Source organism: Erpetoichthys calabaricus, chromosome 12, assembly GCF_900747795.2.
Source record: "Erpetoichthys calabaricus chromosome 12, fErpCal1.3, whole genome shotgun sequence".
In the NCBI taxonomy this organism is placed as follows: Eukaryota; Metazoa; Chordata; class Cladistia; order Polypteriformes; family Polypteridae; genus Erpetoichthys; species Erpetoichthys calabaricus.
The window spans coordinates 18,650,682-18,670,051 of record NC_041405.2 but is presented as its reverse complement, the minus strand read 5'-3'; the positions used below and the strand labels follow the sequence as shown (position 1 = coordinate 18,670,051).

Here is a 19,370-nt window from a genome sequence, read left to right as displayed (position 1 = left end):
TGTGTGTGTGTGTGTGTGTGTCTTCTCTTCTCACAAGCTTGCAGAGCCACTCCACGACTTTATGACTCTGCCGACCTTAACAGGCAGCTTACCTTTGTGTGCTTTATTCTTCAGTCTTCATGAGGTGCAACCTGATCATTAAAATTAGGAATAAATGGTCTGTAATAACCTGCCAGCCCTAAGAAAGCACCGACCTGCTTCTGTGTTTCCAGATCAGGATATGCAAATCTCTTATCAATCTTTGGTTTAATTAGCCATTCACCCATGGAATAACCAAGGTAGTGGGCTTCTGACATACCGATTTTAGAGTTTTTGAGTTTAGCAGTTAAACTGTTTAATACCACCAGGAGGTGTGTCTCCCAATCATTACTGAAAATAATAACCATCCAGACACATGCTGAAATGTTCAGAATGAGGGAGTAACAATTGATCCAATATATGTTGTAATCTGAGAGGCACCCCATAAAGCCCAAATGGAAGCTTTACAGATTTGAACAGACCATCCTGAGTGACGACCCTTATATACTGTACAGTAGTATCCCATATTGAGATACATGATGCTTGACCCAGCTTTTCTAACAATTTATCAACAAAAGGTATTTGGTTACCATAAGATTTTGAAATTCTATAGAACCATATAGATCTGTCTGGTTGTGGGACCAATACAATCGGGCTACACCATTCTCTCTTACTTTCCTGAATTACATCTAATTGGAGCGTTTGTGTCACTTCTTCCCATACCATTTCTCTTCAAACATAAGGAATTGTACATTGGTGCATTTCATACACAGCAGAATTTTATTTAATTCAGTTCATGAATTGCAGGCCACAGAAGAACTTTACCTCATCTGTGTTCGGCAAACTTCCAAAGAATTCCTTCACTGATTCTTGACTGATTGTCAGCTGGGTTTACGAGCGAGTCGTAGGTGAAGTGGACATTCAGCAAAACTCCTCCCTGTTCCACCCAGTGTGATGTCCAGGCCAACCCATCAGTGGGTACTATGCATGTCTGTGGTTGTGATGTCTATCTAGTCACCCAAAGCAAGCATATAACAATTACACATGGTCCATATGGACCACTGTAGCTAAAACCAGCCATCAGAGCAGTCACTCAGGCTGCCTGGGACTGAAACTTATCCAGTGCTCACAGCTTTTTGCCTTTCTTGTGTGCTGTGAATCACAACACCAGGTTGGTGTATGAAAGAGCAGAAACAACAGTCTCCATGGTTTCCACAGCTACACAAACCAGTGACTACACAGAAAAACAGAAGCATTTTTTTCCACTTCCACTTATAGAATATTACTCAGAAGAGGTTTTTTTTCCATTTCCACTAATGGAGTATTACCCAGTTTTTCAACACCTACGAGAAAATAGCAGAAGAAAAAACTTGCATTATGAGTCAGCAACATAAAAATGGCAAAAAGAGTGAGCAGGCCTCAAATTAAATAAAAGCCAATTCTCAACTTCAGACAGCCTATCTCCAAACTCAAATAGCAGGCTTTTTGGGCCTGCGCAAAGTAAAAATGGGGTTTAGGCTTTTAAAGTTCGAAATACTCAGAGTCATTGGGGGAGGAGGAAGGCTATAAACCTCTGACTTATAGAGCAAAAGGAAAGTTCCATTATATATAAAAAAAATTTTTTATTAAATAATCAGAAAGGAAGCACAAAAAGGTAAGGCAGGAGGCAAAAGAGTGAAAATAAAGCAGAAAGGGTTTGCCCAGGAAAAGGCAAACTAAAGCAAACAAGTTAATTACATAACAACAGTGCAAAAAAATAACCGTAAACCAGAAACCCAAATAGTACTTACAATTCTGAGCCACAATTTATGACACTCATTGGGACCAGAATAAAATAGACAGAGGGCGGTCCTTCATCAGTGACATCACAGTGGACCCGCCTCTTGGGGTTCCACACACATAGCACATGGGATCTGCATATACACAGAATAAGTAAACAGCACTCAGTCAACAAAAATCATGCAATTACATCAATTAAAAAATGAGAAAACCACTGTAATAACTAACATAAAATAAAAAAAGTCTGAATTCGTGTAAGTGGTCCTAATTTGGGGTTTTAATAAGAAATGTAATGATTTATTTCATAAGGTAGAGGTACATAATAAACAAAAGTTGCATCAAGTATTTAAAACATTAAAATGTTTAAAGTCTAAATATTCTTGATTGTGATAGAAATTTGTCATTTTTCACCCTCTGGTCCATAGAGCGCTAGATCACTAGTACAGCATCAAAAATCAAAAACAACATCACCTTCATATTACTGACCTTGAAGTAGTCTGAAATGATACCCCACATGCTTATGTTTGCAATTTGTCATTTTTAACCTTCTGAGAGTGGATGTTAGAAGGCTAGGACCACTGCTAAGGATCAAATATCAGAAATATCTTCTTTGCGATCAGCAACTTTGAAATATGTCATGGAGTGTAGAATGTCATTTGAGACTGTGTTACCAATTCCTTTTTTTCCAGATTATTGTGAAAAGAAGTACCATATATACTTATGTATAAGTTGGGTCTTGAAACCTGAAAAATCGATCATAAAATCAGACCCCGACTTAAACGCCCGTTCAAAAATACGACACTTATTTACATCTTTTTGCCTCCTCCAATCTCGCATCAGTTTCTTAGACACATCGAATTTTGTTGCAGCAGCGCAGTTACCGATTTCTTTCACCACTTCAATGATGTTTAATTTAAAACCAGCTTCATATTTTCTTCTGATCGATGCTCCATCGTAGATAAGGGATGCTCTTACGATAAAGGTGTATGAAGGCATAAGATACAAAACCACAAATCAGTGCAAACATTTCTTCGGAATAGGTTGGGTATTACCGTGTGGTCACGTAGGCACAATACATAGAGAAAAAAAAGGCCGTGTGCTCCGTGGTTACTCTCCCAGGTGGGTGTTAGCATATCATAATCACTTGGACCAATAGCGTGATATTTCCACATTCGACTTGTACGACTGACATTATGGTAAAAATCAGGCCCCGACTTATCCGAGGTAGAACTTAAACACAAGTATATACGGTAAGTTTGACCCCTCGTATCCCATTGGGGTCGGCTGATGTGGCCTGTACAACTTCAAGTCCTTCTGATCAGTTTTCCTGAAGATAGAGGAGTACTCTTTATCATAAGGGTGTAATCTTCTTCACAAAATGTGTTCCAAAGATGACCTAAAAATTGGGGCTTTATGGGTCCAGAGGACCAAAAATAGGGGAGGGGGACCCTAAAAATGTCAATGTTTTCCATAAGCAGCCATTAAGACGAGTCAAATGGTTTAGCATATGTGGAGTTTTCCTCGTACCGGTGAGTCAGGAGGTGCTGGACAAAAAATACCTGAAGTGATTCATAAGAAATTATTACAAATATAATATTTGAAGAACAAGAAAAGTTATTGTGTTCAGGGATCTGACTGTGGCTAAAAATAACAACACAAAAGAGGGGCTTCTCAAATACCCCTGAGTCACCAATATAGAAAGTCAATGGTGGACAGTCCATTTAGTGGCTTTTGATTATGTAGCCAGCATTTTTATATTGTAAAGAAAAAACGGCACCCATGGTATCTTAACAGAATCAATCCCGCTAAGCGCTGCCTGTTTTCTTGAGGTTTCCTGGTTGCTCAAAATGATGATGTGACTTAACACCACCACTGAGCAGCTCCTTAAACTACGGATGCCGAGAGAGGACGTGCAATATCGTTGTTTTTTAAAATTGTTTCCTCGAGATAACGGAATAATTTTATCGAGATGTCGATAAAACAAAAGATCTTGTTTTCTCAAAATTATGAAATGATTGTATCTAACGTTTAATGTTTAGCTTATTGAAGTCACGTCCTGTTTGAAATGGCAGAAGAGCAGAACTATATTGATCAGCGTGCCACATTTTTGTTCAATCAAGGGCTGACTCAGGCTGAAATAGTTTAGAAAATAATAACGTTAGTGTCCGTCAATTAAGAAGACGGTTAGCAACGCTTCAGCTGTATAGATGTTGCAATCTAAGCGAGCCTGATGCCGGGAGCAAAGGTTAAAATTCGTTTTCTCGAGATTGCGATAAAATTATTTCGTTATCTCAAGAAAACAAATTTTCATTTTCTCGACATGTCGATAAACTATTCTGTTATCTCAAGGATACAATTTAAAAAAATAACGATATTTCACGTCCTCTCTCGGCTTCCATATTAAACAACTCTTTTGAGTAGTGACATGATCTTCAAGGTGTGCTTGGAGTAATTTAGATCTAAACTGTTTATTATTGGGTGGAAATCATCTGGTGCTGTATATACAGGTACATCATTCAGTGCAGCAGCAGTGACAAGAAAGTGTGAAGTGAAAGACAGTATGGGGAATTAGAAAGATGTCTGAAGTGTAAATGGATGGGGCACAGCACTGTCCCCTCATCCCAAAAAAGACTTTAAGGAACTGATTTAGTACAGCTCACATTTGCTAATCCCATAACACAAAATAACCTCCTACCTGGCCTATAGTGAAGGGCAACACAAACAAATGGCAAGTACACAACAATCTGACTAGAATTTCCTTGGACATCCTCACACATTGGCCTCACCCCAGGCAGTCAGATCCCAAACCTGAAAAGCAGGGTTCATGGGCACAGAGGCTTTAACAGTTGAACAAAAATACTTGTAATCTTCCCAAATATACAAAAATGCCCTTCAAGGGAAGGGGTAACCAAAAACCTCTGGCATGATCAGACAGAAGCAAATGAAATATCTGCGGTGGGTTGCCACCCTGCCCGGGATTGGTTCCTGCCTCGTGCCCTGTATTGGCTGGGATTGGCTCCAGCAGTTCCCCCGTGGCCCTGTGTTCGGATTCAGCGGGTTGGACAATGGATGGATGAAAAAATTAAATATTGGAGAAATACAGTAAATAGAAAGAAGAAAAAGGCCTGAATGCGCTGCCTAAAATGGCACCTCTAAGCAAACCCAGCCAGCCTGTAATCCAACTGACTGAATGCCCAAGACCAGCAAAAACGAACGACAAAAAAAAGAGAAATCCATACAGACAGCACTTACGATAACGACCTTTACACCACCACAATCAATGAGCCTCCGAGGGACTCACTGTCCAGTCTGACATGTAAACGTGGTCCCTCAGCAGTGACGTAAGGGTGGCTCAGAGTGGTCCATCAGCAGTGACAGAATGGCAGCTCAGCAGTATTGTAATGATGACCTGCCTATTTGTAATTCCACCCATAGACAATGTGGAACACAGACCAACAAAAATAATAGGTAAATATAATTTAAATAAGCAAAACAATGACAACAAAATCACACACCAAAAATCATGTTAAAAAGTAATAATTAAAAAACAACAGAAATAAAAGTAAAGAGGAAGCTCTACTTATGCCAGGGAGTAAACCTTGGATTACCTTCTCTGGTAACATGATCCCCCTTTATAAAGAAGATGACTACTGCTTCACCGTCTCCACTTTTTCTGTAGACCCCTCTTTTCAATGCCCCCTCTTTTAGCTCCCTGAGGTTGTTAGGACCTGTCGATTGACCCCCCCCCCCCCCAACACACCCCACTTTGCTGTAAGAGCTCAAGTGGAAACACCTGGTGAAGGACCTGACGTGGTCTATCAGTTGCTTCTCCTTGACCAGGAAAACACAGCAGGGACTTCACCTTTCACGCCTTACCCTCACCACATTCTACAGGGGCACCATTGAAAGTGTCCTGACCAGTTGTGTTGCTGTCTGGTATGGAAACTGTGAAGCATCTCATCGCAGGTCCATATAGCAGATAGTGTGCACCATGGAGATCACCATCAGGACTTCTCCGGAAGTCCATAAGTCCTCCAGCATTATGGGGGATCCCTCTCACCCTTCCCATAATCTTTTTTTTTTCCCCTGCTTGTGTCTGACAGAAGGTAACTGAGTCTGTGGAACAGCATTACCAGACTGAACAGCTTCATCCTGCAGGGAGCCAGGGTCCCGAACACCTTGTTACCCCGGTCTGTCCCTGTGTGTGCCCCCTTATCATCGGCTCTACTGTCCTATTCTGCAGTCCTTGTTCACTGTGCATCTCCTATCATCACTGACTGCTGTTTGTCAATTTGTTCTACAATCACTTATGTAAAAGTACCGTCCTCCTGGATTGTTTGTATTTTCATATCTATTGTCTAAATACTGCACCATGGACCTCAAAACATTATTTTAGACTATAATTTAATGTACCAAGGTATGTGTATTGAAGGTAAGACAATAAAGCCCACTTCCTGACTTGATTTTAAATGTACAACTGACAGGTCCGGCACGGCTAACTGCATCCACAATGTTCTCAGTTTGCAGCCTCAGTGTGCACTGGCTGGTGACCGCTATTTACATTTAGGTTTTAGGATTGCGCAGGTGCTGGTACTGAAAAGTACAAAAAAAACCTCAATTTTAAAACTAAACGGTTTCCAGCATTTCAGTATTTTCAGAAGCAGAACTTCTGTAACTGTTAGTTTTCAAAGTTCTTGTGCTCAGCTCTTCATTTTTCTGCTCTCAAAAGGGAAGTGCTGTCTGTATTGACACAGAGTGTGGCGCAACACGGAGTGAGATGGTGGGGTGGGGGTTACCTGTTATTGGCTTCTGTACCATATTGGTGAGGGGTGACTTTGATACAAAAGTCAAAATGTTAGTACCTATGCGACACTATTATATTTATACTAGTTATGCTCCAGGACAGGCTAAATTCCAAGTAATCAACGTAGACCTCAGCGTTAACTTTTGCAGTGCACCATCTATTGGAAATTATTTTGTAATTAATGTAGTAATAAAATTCATCACATTTGTTATTTCAACAGATGAAGCATCACAAATATTTGCAGTAATAAAATGCATTACTACAAATGTTTCTGATGTACCATCTGTTGGAATGCATATTTCTCTGTTTTATGCCATTTGGTATGGGATTTGTAAAAGCAGTGTTAATGTTTGTTTTGCACCATCTGTTAGACCGACTAATGCATTACATTTTATTATTACAAATGGTTGGGATGCCCCATCTGTTGGAATGCATGTCTCTGTCATTTTTGCCATTTGGCATAAGATTTGTAAAAGCAGTGTTAATGTATGTGATGCACCATCTTTTGGAATTCAAAGGTCTCTGTTATGTGCCATTTAGCACAGGATTTGTAAAAGCAGTGTTAATGTTTCTGATGGGCAGCATGGTGGCGCAGTGGTAGTGCTGCTGCCTCGCAGTTAGGAGAGCCGGGTTCGCTTCCCGGGTCCTTCCTGTGTGGAGTTTGCATGTTCTCCCCGTGTCTGCGTGGGTTTTCTCCGGGCGCTCCGGTTTCCTCCCACAGTCCAAAGACATGCAGTTTAGGTGGATTGGCGATTCTACATTGGCCCTAGTGTGTGCTTGGTGTGTGGGTGTGTTTGTGTGTGTCCTGCGGTAGGTTGGCACCCTGCCCGGGATTGGTTCCTGCCTTGTGCCCTGTGTTGGCTGGGATTGGCTCCAGCAGACCCCCGTGATCCTGTGTTCGGATTCAGTGGGTTGGAAAATGGATGGATGGATGTTTCTGATGCTCCATCTGTTGGAGTGATACATGCATTGCATTTTATTATTCAAATGTTTGGGATGCCCCATCTGTTGAAATGCACATGCCTGTGTTATTTGCCATTTGGTACGGGATTTGTGAAAGCAGTGTTAATGTTTGTGATGCACCATCTGTTGGAATGCACATGTCTCTGTTATATGCCATTTGGTATAGGATTTGTAAAAGCAGTGTTAATGTTTATGATGCACCCTCTGTTGGAATGACTACTGCATTGCATGTTATATTACAAATGGTTGAGATGCCCCATCTGTTGGAATGCACAGGTTTCTGTTATATGCCATTTGGTACGGGATTTGTGAAAGCAGTGTTAATGTTTGTGATGTACCATCTGTTGGAATGCACATGTCTCTGTTATATGCCATTTGGCATAAGATTTGTAAAAGCAGTGTTAATTTTTGTGATGCTCCATCTGTTGGAACGACTAATGCATTGCATGTTATTATTACAAATGGTTGGGATGCCCCATCTGTTGGAATGCACATATATCTGTTATATGCCATTTGGTATGGGATTTGTAAAAGCAGTGTTAATGTTTGTGATGCTCCATCTGTTGGAATGATACATGCATTGCATTTTATTATTACAAATGTTTGGGATGTCTGTTCGATTGGAATGCATATGTCTCTTCTATATACCATTTGGTATGGGATTTGTTGAAGCAGTGTTAATGTTTGTGATGCGCCATCTGTTGAGATGACACATGCAATGCATTTCATTATTATAAATGTGATGCAAATGGACACACAGGCAATTGTCCTTTTATTTTTATATTATTATTTTATTTTTATTCACCTTGAGAAAAAAAAGCCCTGGAACAACCAGCCCCCAAACCTTTTTGATGGTCCTTTGTTCTCCAGCATCCTTAAATCCAGAGACCCTATTACAGAGTCTGACTTTGTGAATCACTCCCTTGAGAGTGCACGGTTTGGTGTCCGTATACCACCAGACATTGAGGTGGACAGACAGGCCAGTCCCAAAGCGTAGAAATCCTCTTGACGTTGTGTCCACAAATGTACTGTTTGGGTGGTGAGCATTTTGTGATTTCCAATGGTGGTCTTTGAAAATGAGCATAGCTGTGTGGAATCATGACGGACTACAACTTTTTTAATTTAAAATTGTTTGTGGCAGAGCGGCTTGGCTTTTAAAATGACTTTGCCTTAATTAGGTCTGCATAACATCCTTAAATCCAGAACCTAAAATGCATCCCAGAAATGAGTAGCTATTTATACAGGATTGTTCTTCACTGAATGTTTTCTGCTTAAGCTTTAGACTTTTATTGGGGTCATTAGTAACTGAATATTTTATGCTTTATGATATTCTCCAGCGTTGAATAGCTTGGGCAGTGCAGGGCGTCCCCTTTTAGCGTACAGACACCGCTATGGCCTGGGGGCTGATGGGTTGGTGTTGCAGAACTGAAAGATTTTTCAGAGCTTTCTGCATCCGCTTTCTCAGTTTATAGTTTGCTAAATTTGTATTAGCATCAAGTTTGAACCTAAAGCCAGGAGTGCCAGCTGTGTAGTCGCAAATCCTATTACAGTATAATTACAGATTCAGAAGATGTATTGTAATTGTATGTGCTTTTCTGAGGGAAATGGACATTACACTATTAATATGTTAACAAATGTACTAACGACTGTTATGTTTCAGTCAGGGTGGTCCCCCGACTGGGCTACAAATGTCCATACTTGTTACTATCCATCCATTTTCCAACCTGCTGAATCCAAACACAGGGTCACGGGGGTCTGCTGGAGCCAATCCCAGCCAATACAGGGCACAAGGCAGGGACCAGTCCTGGGCAGGGTGCCAACCCACCGCAGGACACACACAAACACACCCACACACCAAGCCCAATTTAGAATCGCCAATCCACCTAACCTGCATGTCTTTGGACTGTGGGAGGAAACCCACGCAGACACGGAGAGAACATGTAAACTCCACGCAGGGAGGACCCGGGAAGCAAACCCAGGTCCCCAGGTCTCCCAACTGCGAGGCAGCATTGCTACCCACTGCGCCACCGTGCCGCCCTACTTATGTGTCTGTCAATTATTTTGTGGGTGGTTCCTCAAGAGGCGGGGCCACCTGCCTATCACCACAAGGCACCGCCCTCATCCTTGAGATAGGATATTCCACAGTACCTTGCAGTTCATCTGAATATGCTTGTGGTGTGGCGAGTTCTTCTATTTTGTGAATATTTTCTCCTGCTTTTGTGATTCTCATCTTGGATTTCGTTTTGGTCAGGCAGTTCTTTTTGCCTTTTGTGCTCCACGCAGCCCTTCGTTATCCCAGAGCACCTTTGTACTAACAAATCAGTTATTTGTAAAGATTATACGTGGCCCTCTGTTTTATTCACCAGGGTTTTTTGATGGTGTTTCCCCCTCTAGTGAGCATTTTAGAAAATGTTCAGGACTTACACACTTTAGGAGTTTTGAGCAACATAATACTACTGGAGATGCACACTGGTGTATCTCTCGCCCTTCGAAATGCTCGTTAACTCAGATGGATTTGATAGCAGGTATTTAGCTTTCCAGAGCTGAAAAAGTACGCCGTGCTTTTCTCTCTCGTCCATGGTGCCACCGCTGCCAAACAGACACGGCACAAGACGCGGCTTCTTTATGTCCCGCTGTTCTCTCGGTCCTTTTTTATAAAAATTTCTTCCTCTCATGCTGAGATAGATCAGAGAAGTGGTCCATATAACAAGCCAGATTCAAAATTCCCAAAAGTCAAGTAGTTCTTTTGTCGATGCTAACCACCAACCAAAAATTACAATCCAAAAACATGAAGCAGAAGGTCAAAAAGCCAGTAAGTACAGAAAGAAAAGTAAGAGCACAACAGAAAGAGATCTCGGAGAAAGTGACGATTAAAATACTGTGAAGAAAACACAGAAACACAGTGTAAGGGTTGGGGAATCCGTCCCCGTATACTGTAAGTTTGAGCAAGAACTTGTTCAGTACAACGGTCAGGTTTGCAATTAACGGCTGACAAAGAATGGCGGATATGCAGAGCAATTAATGTGACTTGAAACGGAAGTAAGACTGGAGGAAGGGTGACGTGGATGATCTGTTGGTGGAGGTGACGTCATCAGGGTGAGCCAGGAACACCCTCGGATGTCGGGAGGATGTTTTCGGAACGAATCCAACTTGTCGTAGTTTTTTTGTTCCTCATCTTTCCTTGCAAAATAAGTAGAGAAGCGTTAATACGCTGCCCCAGTTCCCCGTCTTGCCATTTTTCGTGGCTCGTTGGGTCCTTTAGCTGCCCCCTAATCGCTCGCTCGTGTGTGACAATACAAGTCATAACGTCAGCTCTGATAGAGACCCTTGGGAGAATTGCCACAGCAACAGGAAGGGTTGAATGAAGAATATGGCGACACAAACGCAAAAACAAAATGGTGTTGCGGAATAAGAAAAAAGGGATATAAAAAAATAGAATTCAGAAGTGAATTTTAGAGAGAAATAAAAAAATCTGGAAAAGATATAGCTCACGTCTCTAAAAGACTCCAGGAAGGGAATAATAAATTAACAAAAATTATAAATCATGACACTCCTGTTTGTATCGGCTGCACTGCATTCTGGGTAATACTCCTAAAGGGCTCATTAGAACATTCTAGACAAGAGCAGGCCATTCAGCCCAACAAAGCTCGCCAGTCCTCTCCACTTAATTCTTCTAGAATAACATCAAGTCGAGTTTTGAAAGTCCCTCAAGTCTTACTGTCTATCGCACTACTTGGTCGCTTATTCCAAGTGTCTATTGTTCTTTGTGTAAAGAAAAACTTCCTAATGTTTGTGTGAAATTTACTCTTAAGTTTCCAACTGTGTCTACGTGTTCTTGATGAACTCATTTTAAAGTCACAGTCTCAATCCACTGCACTAATTCCCTTCATCATTTTAAACACTTCAGTCAGGTCACCTCTTAATCTTCTTTGTCTTAAACTGTAAAGGCTCAGCTCTTTTAATCTTCCCTTACAATTCATCCCCTGTAGCCCTGAATCAGCCTAGTCGCTCCTCTCTGGACCTTCTCTAGTGCTGCTGTGTCCTTTTTGTAGTCTGGAGACCAAACCTGCACACAGGACTCCAGATGAGGCCTCACCAGAGTGTTATAAAGCTTGAGCAGAACCTCCTGTGGCTTGTACTGCACACATCAAGGCGCTATATAACCTGACATTCTGTTAGCCTTCTTAATGGCTTCTGAACACTGTCGGGAAGTCGATAGCTTAGAGTCCACTATGACACCTAAATATTACTCATAAGGTGTATTCAAACTTAACATTTTACTCCCTTTGTGTAATACTTTACATTTACTGACATTAAATTTCATCTGCCACAAATCTGCCCAAGCCCCTCATATTATTATTATTATTATTATTATTATTATTATTTATTAATAATAATAATACAGGTTACACATAACTTCATACAAAATTAACTTACCTTTAAGACATGGAAGCACCGACAAAAAAAAAGACTTTTTCAAAATTCCTTCTGTATGCACATTTTGTGTTTAAATGCGTTTGCAAATCCCATCTGCCCCTTTCCGGCTCGGGGACCATTTGGAGTTTTTCTGGATGATCCACGACATTCTGGTCAACCACCAGAAACTCAATGAGAGGAGACTTAAGTTCACCGGGTGTCACAGAGAAAGACACCTTGTAGCCTGAGCATATTAAAAAATAATGTGTCATTTTTGGCAATGATGCAGGCCACCCATCAGCCTTTGCTTTATCGTTCTTGTGCTTCATTTGTTGGCCGCCCTACGAAGGGGAATTACACGGCTGAGGTGACAACCTCAGACAGGACAGTGACGCCAATGTCCTGACTTTTTATAATGAATCAGATATTGGTCTTTACAAAATGCCAAGGAGAAGATGATAAAAATTTCATATATTAGGTCAGATTTGCTATAATTTGCAGCAATTAATATCAACATCCAGCACGTCAGGTTCCTACAGTCAAGTGGCCTAAACAAGTCACCTTAATTAAATTGTGCTCTTTCTGAAGGTTAATCTGCCAGAAACAATTAAAAAAACGAGCGGCGTTTTGTGAGTAGCACACCTGCTATGGCTGCTGGTTTTGCTTTACAAAAATCTGTAAAGTCAGCCGAGCAAGAGGGACGAGTCCTCGCTGTTCTGTCGGTCGGGTGTGCGTGTTCAGCCGCCGAGGTGTAGGAGTTAGCCGTTCACCTTCAGAGGGCTCCGTGACTTCGACGGACGTTAAAGAGTTTACGCTGAATGTCACAAACTTGTTTTCGTAAATATGCTTGATGATATCTATCTGTTCATCTATCATATGGTGCCTATCTATCTATCTATCTATCTATCTATCTATCTATCTATCTATCTATCTATCTATCTATCTATCTATCTATCTATCTATCTATCTATCTATCTATCTATCTTATCTGGCCTAATACTTTAAAATGAATCTCTCTGTCTTATCCCTCCTACTATGCTAAAATGAATCTCTCTATATATATCTATCTATCTTATCCTGCCTACTATACTAAAATGAATATCTACTGTATATATGTGTTGTAACAGCAACAGCAATTAAGCAATTGTGTTGGAACAAAAACCTGCAGCCACTGCGGCCCTCCAGGAATGACTTTGCCCACCCCTGTGTTAAAGAAATGCTTTAGTTGCCTCACATTTTTATGTAATCGTTTTGTTCACCCCACTGAATTAAAGCTGAAAGTCTGCACTTCAACTGCATCCGAGTTGTTTCATTTAAAATTCATTGTGGTAATGTACAGAACCAAAATTAGAAAAAACGTTGTCTCTGTCCAAATATTTATGGACCTAACTCTATCTATCTATCTATCTATCTATCTATCTATCTATCTATTTATCTATCTATCTATCTATCTATCTATCTATCTATCTATCTATCTATCTATCTATCTATCTATCTATCTATCTATCTATCCTAATACATTAAAATGAATCTCTCTGTCTTATCCTTCCTACTATGCTAAAATGAATCTCTCTCTATATATCTATCTATCTTATCCTGCCTACTACACTAAAATGAATATCTACAGTATATATGTGTTGTAACAGTTGGGGCCGCTTGTGCTCCCTTGAACCCTCAGGTACCACGCCAAACACCAGGTAAAAGTCCAAGACTTTTTATTTTTATAATAATAATGTGCAGTAAGCACCCTCCACTCCACACTACACATTCATCCATCCATCCATTTTCAAACCTGCTGAATCCGAACACAGGGTCACGGGGGTCTGCTGGAGCAAATCCCAGCCAACACAGAGCACAAGGCAGGAACCAATCCCGGGTAGGGTGCCCAAGCACACACTAGGGCCAATTTAGAATCGCCAATCCACCTAACCTGCATGTCTTTGGACTGTGGGAGGAAACCGGAGCGCCTGGAGGAAACCCATGCAGACACGGGGAGAACATGCAAACTCCACGCAGGGAGGACCCGGGAAGCGAACCCGGGTCTCCTAACTGCGAGGCAACAGCGCTACCACTGCGCCACCGTGCTGCCCACATTCAATACTACACATTCAATAATCAATAATCAAATACAATAACCACTCCTCCTCTCCCAGACACTTAGCCACCCTTCCTCCCAGCTCAGCTCAGTGTCTGGGCTTTCCCACAGTCCTTTTATACCCCCTGACCCGGAAGTGGTTCCTGTCCAACAATCCACAAGTCCTCATTACTTCCTGGTCAGAGTAAAAGTCCTTTTCTTCAACCCGGAAGCACGTTGTTCCTTCTGGTCATGTGATCATGACACACTTCCGGGTTATAGGGCATGAAGCAGTCTGAAAGCCTTCCTACAGCGGCTCCCAGTGGTCTCCATGGTATCCAGCAGGGCTGTGTATACAAACTACAAGGTTCATAAGGCCCTGCTGGAATTCGGGGAACCTCCATGCTGTTGGGAGGGCTCCACCTGGCAGCCTGGAGGTGTGGGCCGGAATATTTAGCCGGCCATCCATCACAGTATCTGTCTCTCTGTCTAAATCTTTGCAAGTATTAAGACCACAACTTCTAGGACTGTGTTCCATAGCAGCCATCACTGCATCATGATGATGGCAACACAAAATGGCAGTGCCGCATGATAAACAAATTGGCAAATTTCCAGTAACTGAAAACAAATTCCATTAAGAAAATAAATGCAAAATTTGTATTATTCAGCACCTCAGAAAACCCAAAATGGGAACTAACAATTTAGAAAAAAAATGCTAAAAATGATACATAATTATAACAGCCTGTCCCTGATATTCCCATGAGATAGATAGATAGATAGATAGATAGATAGATAGATAGATAGATAGATAGATAGATAGATAGATAGATAGATAAAAATTAGATGCAGTAACCAAAATCCCTATCTATCTATCTATCTATCTATCTATCTATCTATCTATCTATCTATCTATCTATCTATCTATCTATCTATCTATCTATCTATCTATCTATCTATCTATCTATCTATCTATCTATCTATCATGTAGCTCATTCCCCAAGCAAGATAAGGAATTTAGCATTTCAACAGAGCTCTCTCAGCCCATCCTCCTTAAATAACCATCCATCATTTTTATGAGGCTGCCAGCCTTCTGTTAAATGCCCTGCCTTGAAGAATGGCGTATGCTAATGAGTTCCCAACCTTAGGCCTTTCTGCATTGTCATTGGCAGCACCACCCTGTCACACTGCCAATGGACTGACGGTCCATCATGGGTTGGTTCCTGCCATGTTGCCGGTTCTGAGGAGCCCCTCATGACCCTGAATTGTCCCGTATGGATTCAGACGTGGATCCCAAATACTGGAGTCTGTTTCTCCGAATCTAAGCAGCGTTCAAGTTCTTCCAGGGTGGCAATGTACCGTGTGAAGAGCCTCCACTCGTCATTTACTTTTAAGGCTTACGTCTCATTAAATACTCGGTGAGATCTGCAAGCTCAAGCACAGCCTGCACATTTATTACTCCACTGACATTTTTTGGGGGGATTATAACAACTCCATTTGTTCTGTAAAAGTAAAGAGTTTCCGATGCTGTCAGAAATTGTTGATAATCAGAGGGGGCCTCAATTTTTCACAAGTTATTCCTTCTGGCTATAATTGCTTGCGTGCTTAAACAACTCTTTTCTGGTCACCCCCTTCACTTTGGTTGCATCCCGGTGCCGTCCTAAACAGAAGGCGGACAGGCAGTCAGTCACTTCCATATCTCCTGTTGTTTGTGTCTGAATTCCTCAATTATCATCAACTACATGAGGCTCTCCTCTGTGTTTCTATGCAGGACGCTCACGGATCTCCTCAAGCAGCCTGGTGCAGGACCGGGTGACCACATCCGAGTGGACGGGACAGGGGGGAGCATACAGGTGCCCATTGGAGGAAATGGCCTCTCCACCAGGACGCTGAGAAGTGGAACAGGTAAGCAGATTGTTGACAGTCTCTGAATCCGAACTGGTAGTGGTGAAGACGCTCCCTAGAGTGTCATCTGATTTTTGATCCCCACAGCTTTATAGTTGAGGTTAAAGGAAGAAAAAAAAAAAGTATAAAGAAGGGCCGTGTTTTTACTCCATTCACCACTAAGTGGCGCTGCATGCAGTAATTGAAATGATTTAGCTTGCCAGTATTTTATACTTTACGTAAAATCCATCAATGAACTGCTTGTGAAAGCCGTCTGTTGTTGACGTTCACTTTTGCTCGACTGGTGGACAGGGCCGGATTTTCCTATAGGCTAACTAGGCTTCAGCTTAGGGCCTCAAGATCAAGAGGGGCCTACATTCAAATTGTTAGCAAAATTTTATTATCATGTAATTTACAAACTTAAAAATGGAAGGTGAAAGGGCCTCATAAGTGGAATAGCCTAGGGCCTCTTTTTATATAAATCCGGCCCTGCTGGTGGAGCTTATTGAGGATGAAACAATTCCCATATGGGACACCAGCTCATCTCGAGGACATTCACTAGCAGTGAGGGGCGACAAACTGACCGAGTACAAGAAGCTGGAGCCAAGTGTAGGCCAAGGAGCAGTGGAGCTCTCACTGTCGAATGAACACACCTGCTTAACTCTCATTCAGGGGTGTGTGTCGGGGGTCTTGGTGCTCATTACGGTGTGATTCTTGATGGTGTAGTGAAGTGGCAATAATTGCATGCAGCTTAGCGCAATATCCTTCCTTGTTGTATTATCTATCTCCTTTCATTTTTAGTACCATATTATTATCATTAATTAATAGTCTGAATATAATTATAAAATATGGTTTCCATATATTTAAATTGAATATTTGAGCTTTTTCATGTCTGCAACAGTCTATCAGATGCGTGCGGAATTCATTTTGTAACATCGCACACCATACGAAGTCCATTAAACCTGCTCACAAGGTGGTCTACGTTAGCACACAACTTTGTTCCCGTTCTCCGACTCCCAGAAGACCACCGCAACCGCACTTAGTCTTAGTCCCGGTCCACAGCTCTGAGTCGCACTGTAAAGCACTAAACCCAAAAGTTAGTCGTGTTACCGTAAATACGAACCACGACCAGACAAACGGCGCTCACAGCACACTGCAGCTGACCCCTTGGGTCCTGACTTTTTGATTCAATAGTTTACATTTTATTTATTATTTGTATTAATATAATTATTATTAATAATAGTACTAATTATGATTTATTGATTAATTAATTATAATATTATTATTATTAAAAACAAGCCGTCCCCCGCGGCTCTGCCCACATAGTAGTGAAACAGGACAAACTTTAAAAAATCAATAAACAAGCAAACAGGTATGGCTAGCTAGCTAAGCGCAGGCAAAGGTACCCACGAAAACACAGAGGTTAGGCCGACTCGAACGAAGGCTGGCGTGGGAGTGAGGATGGCTCCGCCCAGCTCCTGAGGTCCCGCCTCCCCCTCCCCTCGGCCCGCAGCCTCTCTCTCGGATGAGTGTGAATAAACTACTCCTCCAAGTGAACCTCAGCGCGACGAGAGAAGTCACAAAATCAACCGGAATGTTTAAGCAAATTATAGAAAAAAACATGTAAATCTGTTAAGCAGTTCTCTCGTGAAAGCGGACATACAGACAGACAGACACTGGATTTTATATATATAGTATATATATATACTATGGGGCTCTGGTTAACTGGATATACAATTTAAAGAGATTGTTATTTTCATGGGAATTGTTACATTTGCATTATTTTCACTTTTACTTTAAAACTTCAGTGAAAACAATATTTTTCAATTAACTTTTTGTCAATATTGCATTGAATTTTGATTCCGTGTTTGGACTTACATTGTGACAACTCAACGAATAACTGCCCGTGAGTGAAAATCGTTTCTTTCTCTCTAATAAATAAACCGACGTTTTCGAATGTTTGTCCCTGTGATTTGTTAATTGTCATAGCAAAATCTATTCTAACAGGACACTGTAAACGTTTTAATACAAATGGCATATTAAGATCTCCTTTGGTGTCTAATGTTATCTGTGGAAGATGTACTACATTACCTTTCATGTCGCCTGTTAAAATTTTACATGTCAGAATTGTTCAACCAATTTTTTAATACAACTAATCTTGTCCTACTGCATAGCCCACCACTCAGACATAAATTACGCAATAACATTACGACACATCCTTCTTTCAACAGTAATTCGGCCGGTGGAAAACCGGACGGTGTTTACGATTGTAGATATTCTACAGGATATTGTAAGTTGATGTTTTCATCTTCCGCACCATCACCACCAACTGTTTCAGCATAGTCTACTGATACGCATTTAACCAATTTGGCGTGTAACTGATCGACAATTTTCGTGTTAATTCGTTTGACTTCATTGTTTCTCAAAACCAAATTTAGATGAATGGGTGATTCTAAACTGGATCTTCGTAAGTATGTGTGTGTGTTCATAAGTAAGCCCTTTAATGGATTGGTGTCTGTCCAGGTTAAGTGCCAGAATGCACCTGATGACCATGGTCTTGTTTTTAAAAAGTTGTAAAGTAGGGCTTGACTTGAAAGAATCTCATGAGAAAAGTCTCCGTCTCGCGGGACTTCCTTCCAAAAAGTCTCTTCAAAAAGTCATATCTCGTCGCAGGATTAGTCTTGTCTCATCCCAAGATTTTTTTATTATAATAGAGAGAAATATATATATATACATAATCACATGCGTTACCTGGTAGGTAACCATTCATACAATCAGGTCGGGACTCAGACTACGAATGCTATGAATGTAATTACTCCGATCTACAGGCTGTGAAATAAACAAACTACACGCCGTGGCGCAGCGTAAAGGGACTTCGTCTCTGACGCTGACGTCCGAGGTTCAATCACTGCGAGGGGATGCAGTGGAGTGTGCATCTGATAGCCAAGACTCGGCCAACTCTCTGGCACTTTTAGTACTGGCCTTAAATTTTACTTTTACGTTGTCCCAGTTGAATGTGTGTCCTGTCGATTTAGTATGTGCATATATCAAAGATAGTGCGTCCTTTCTTCTGACGGCGTTGCGATGTTCCTGTACACGTGTTGAAATTCTTTTTGACGTTTGTCCTATGTATACCGCTGAGCAAGAATTGCATGGAATACTATAAACTGCGTTTCGTGTTTCGGCTGTCGGTTTCTTGTTTTAAGCATTAAACAGGACCATGCGCAGATTGTTCGTGGGTTTATGTGCTATTCTGATGCCCCACTTGGTCAGGGTGCGTGCCGTGCCTTCTGACACATTATGGTGATACGGGAGTGAATGCCAGATGGGGTGGGGGTTCTATATATATATATATATATATATATATATATATATATATATATATATATATATATTGTGAAAGATAGAGGCACTGTCGTCCCCTTGAACCCTCAG

At 41.3% G+C, this 19,370-nt stretch overlaps 1 protein-coding gene across 3 annotated transcripts in view; it reads left to right on the top strand.

Annotated features, from left to right (window-relative positions):
• LOC114663006 (protein shisa-9-like) overlaps positions 1-19,370 on the top strand; it is a 232,608-nt gene that overhangs the window by 137,613 nt on the left and 75,625 nt on the right. For all 3 annotated transcript variants that reach the window (XM_051934456.1, XM_051934455.1, XM_028816768.2), the window contains one exon: positions 15,823-15,956. In XM_051934456.1, coding sequence (XP_051790416.1) covers positions 15,823-15,956 — 134 coding nt within the window. The remainder of the gene's footprint in view (positions 1-15,822; positions 15,957-19,370) is intronic.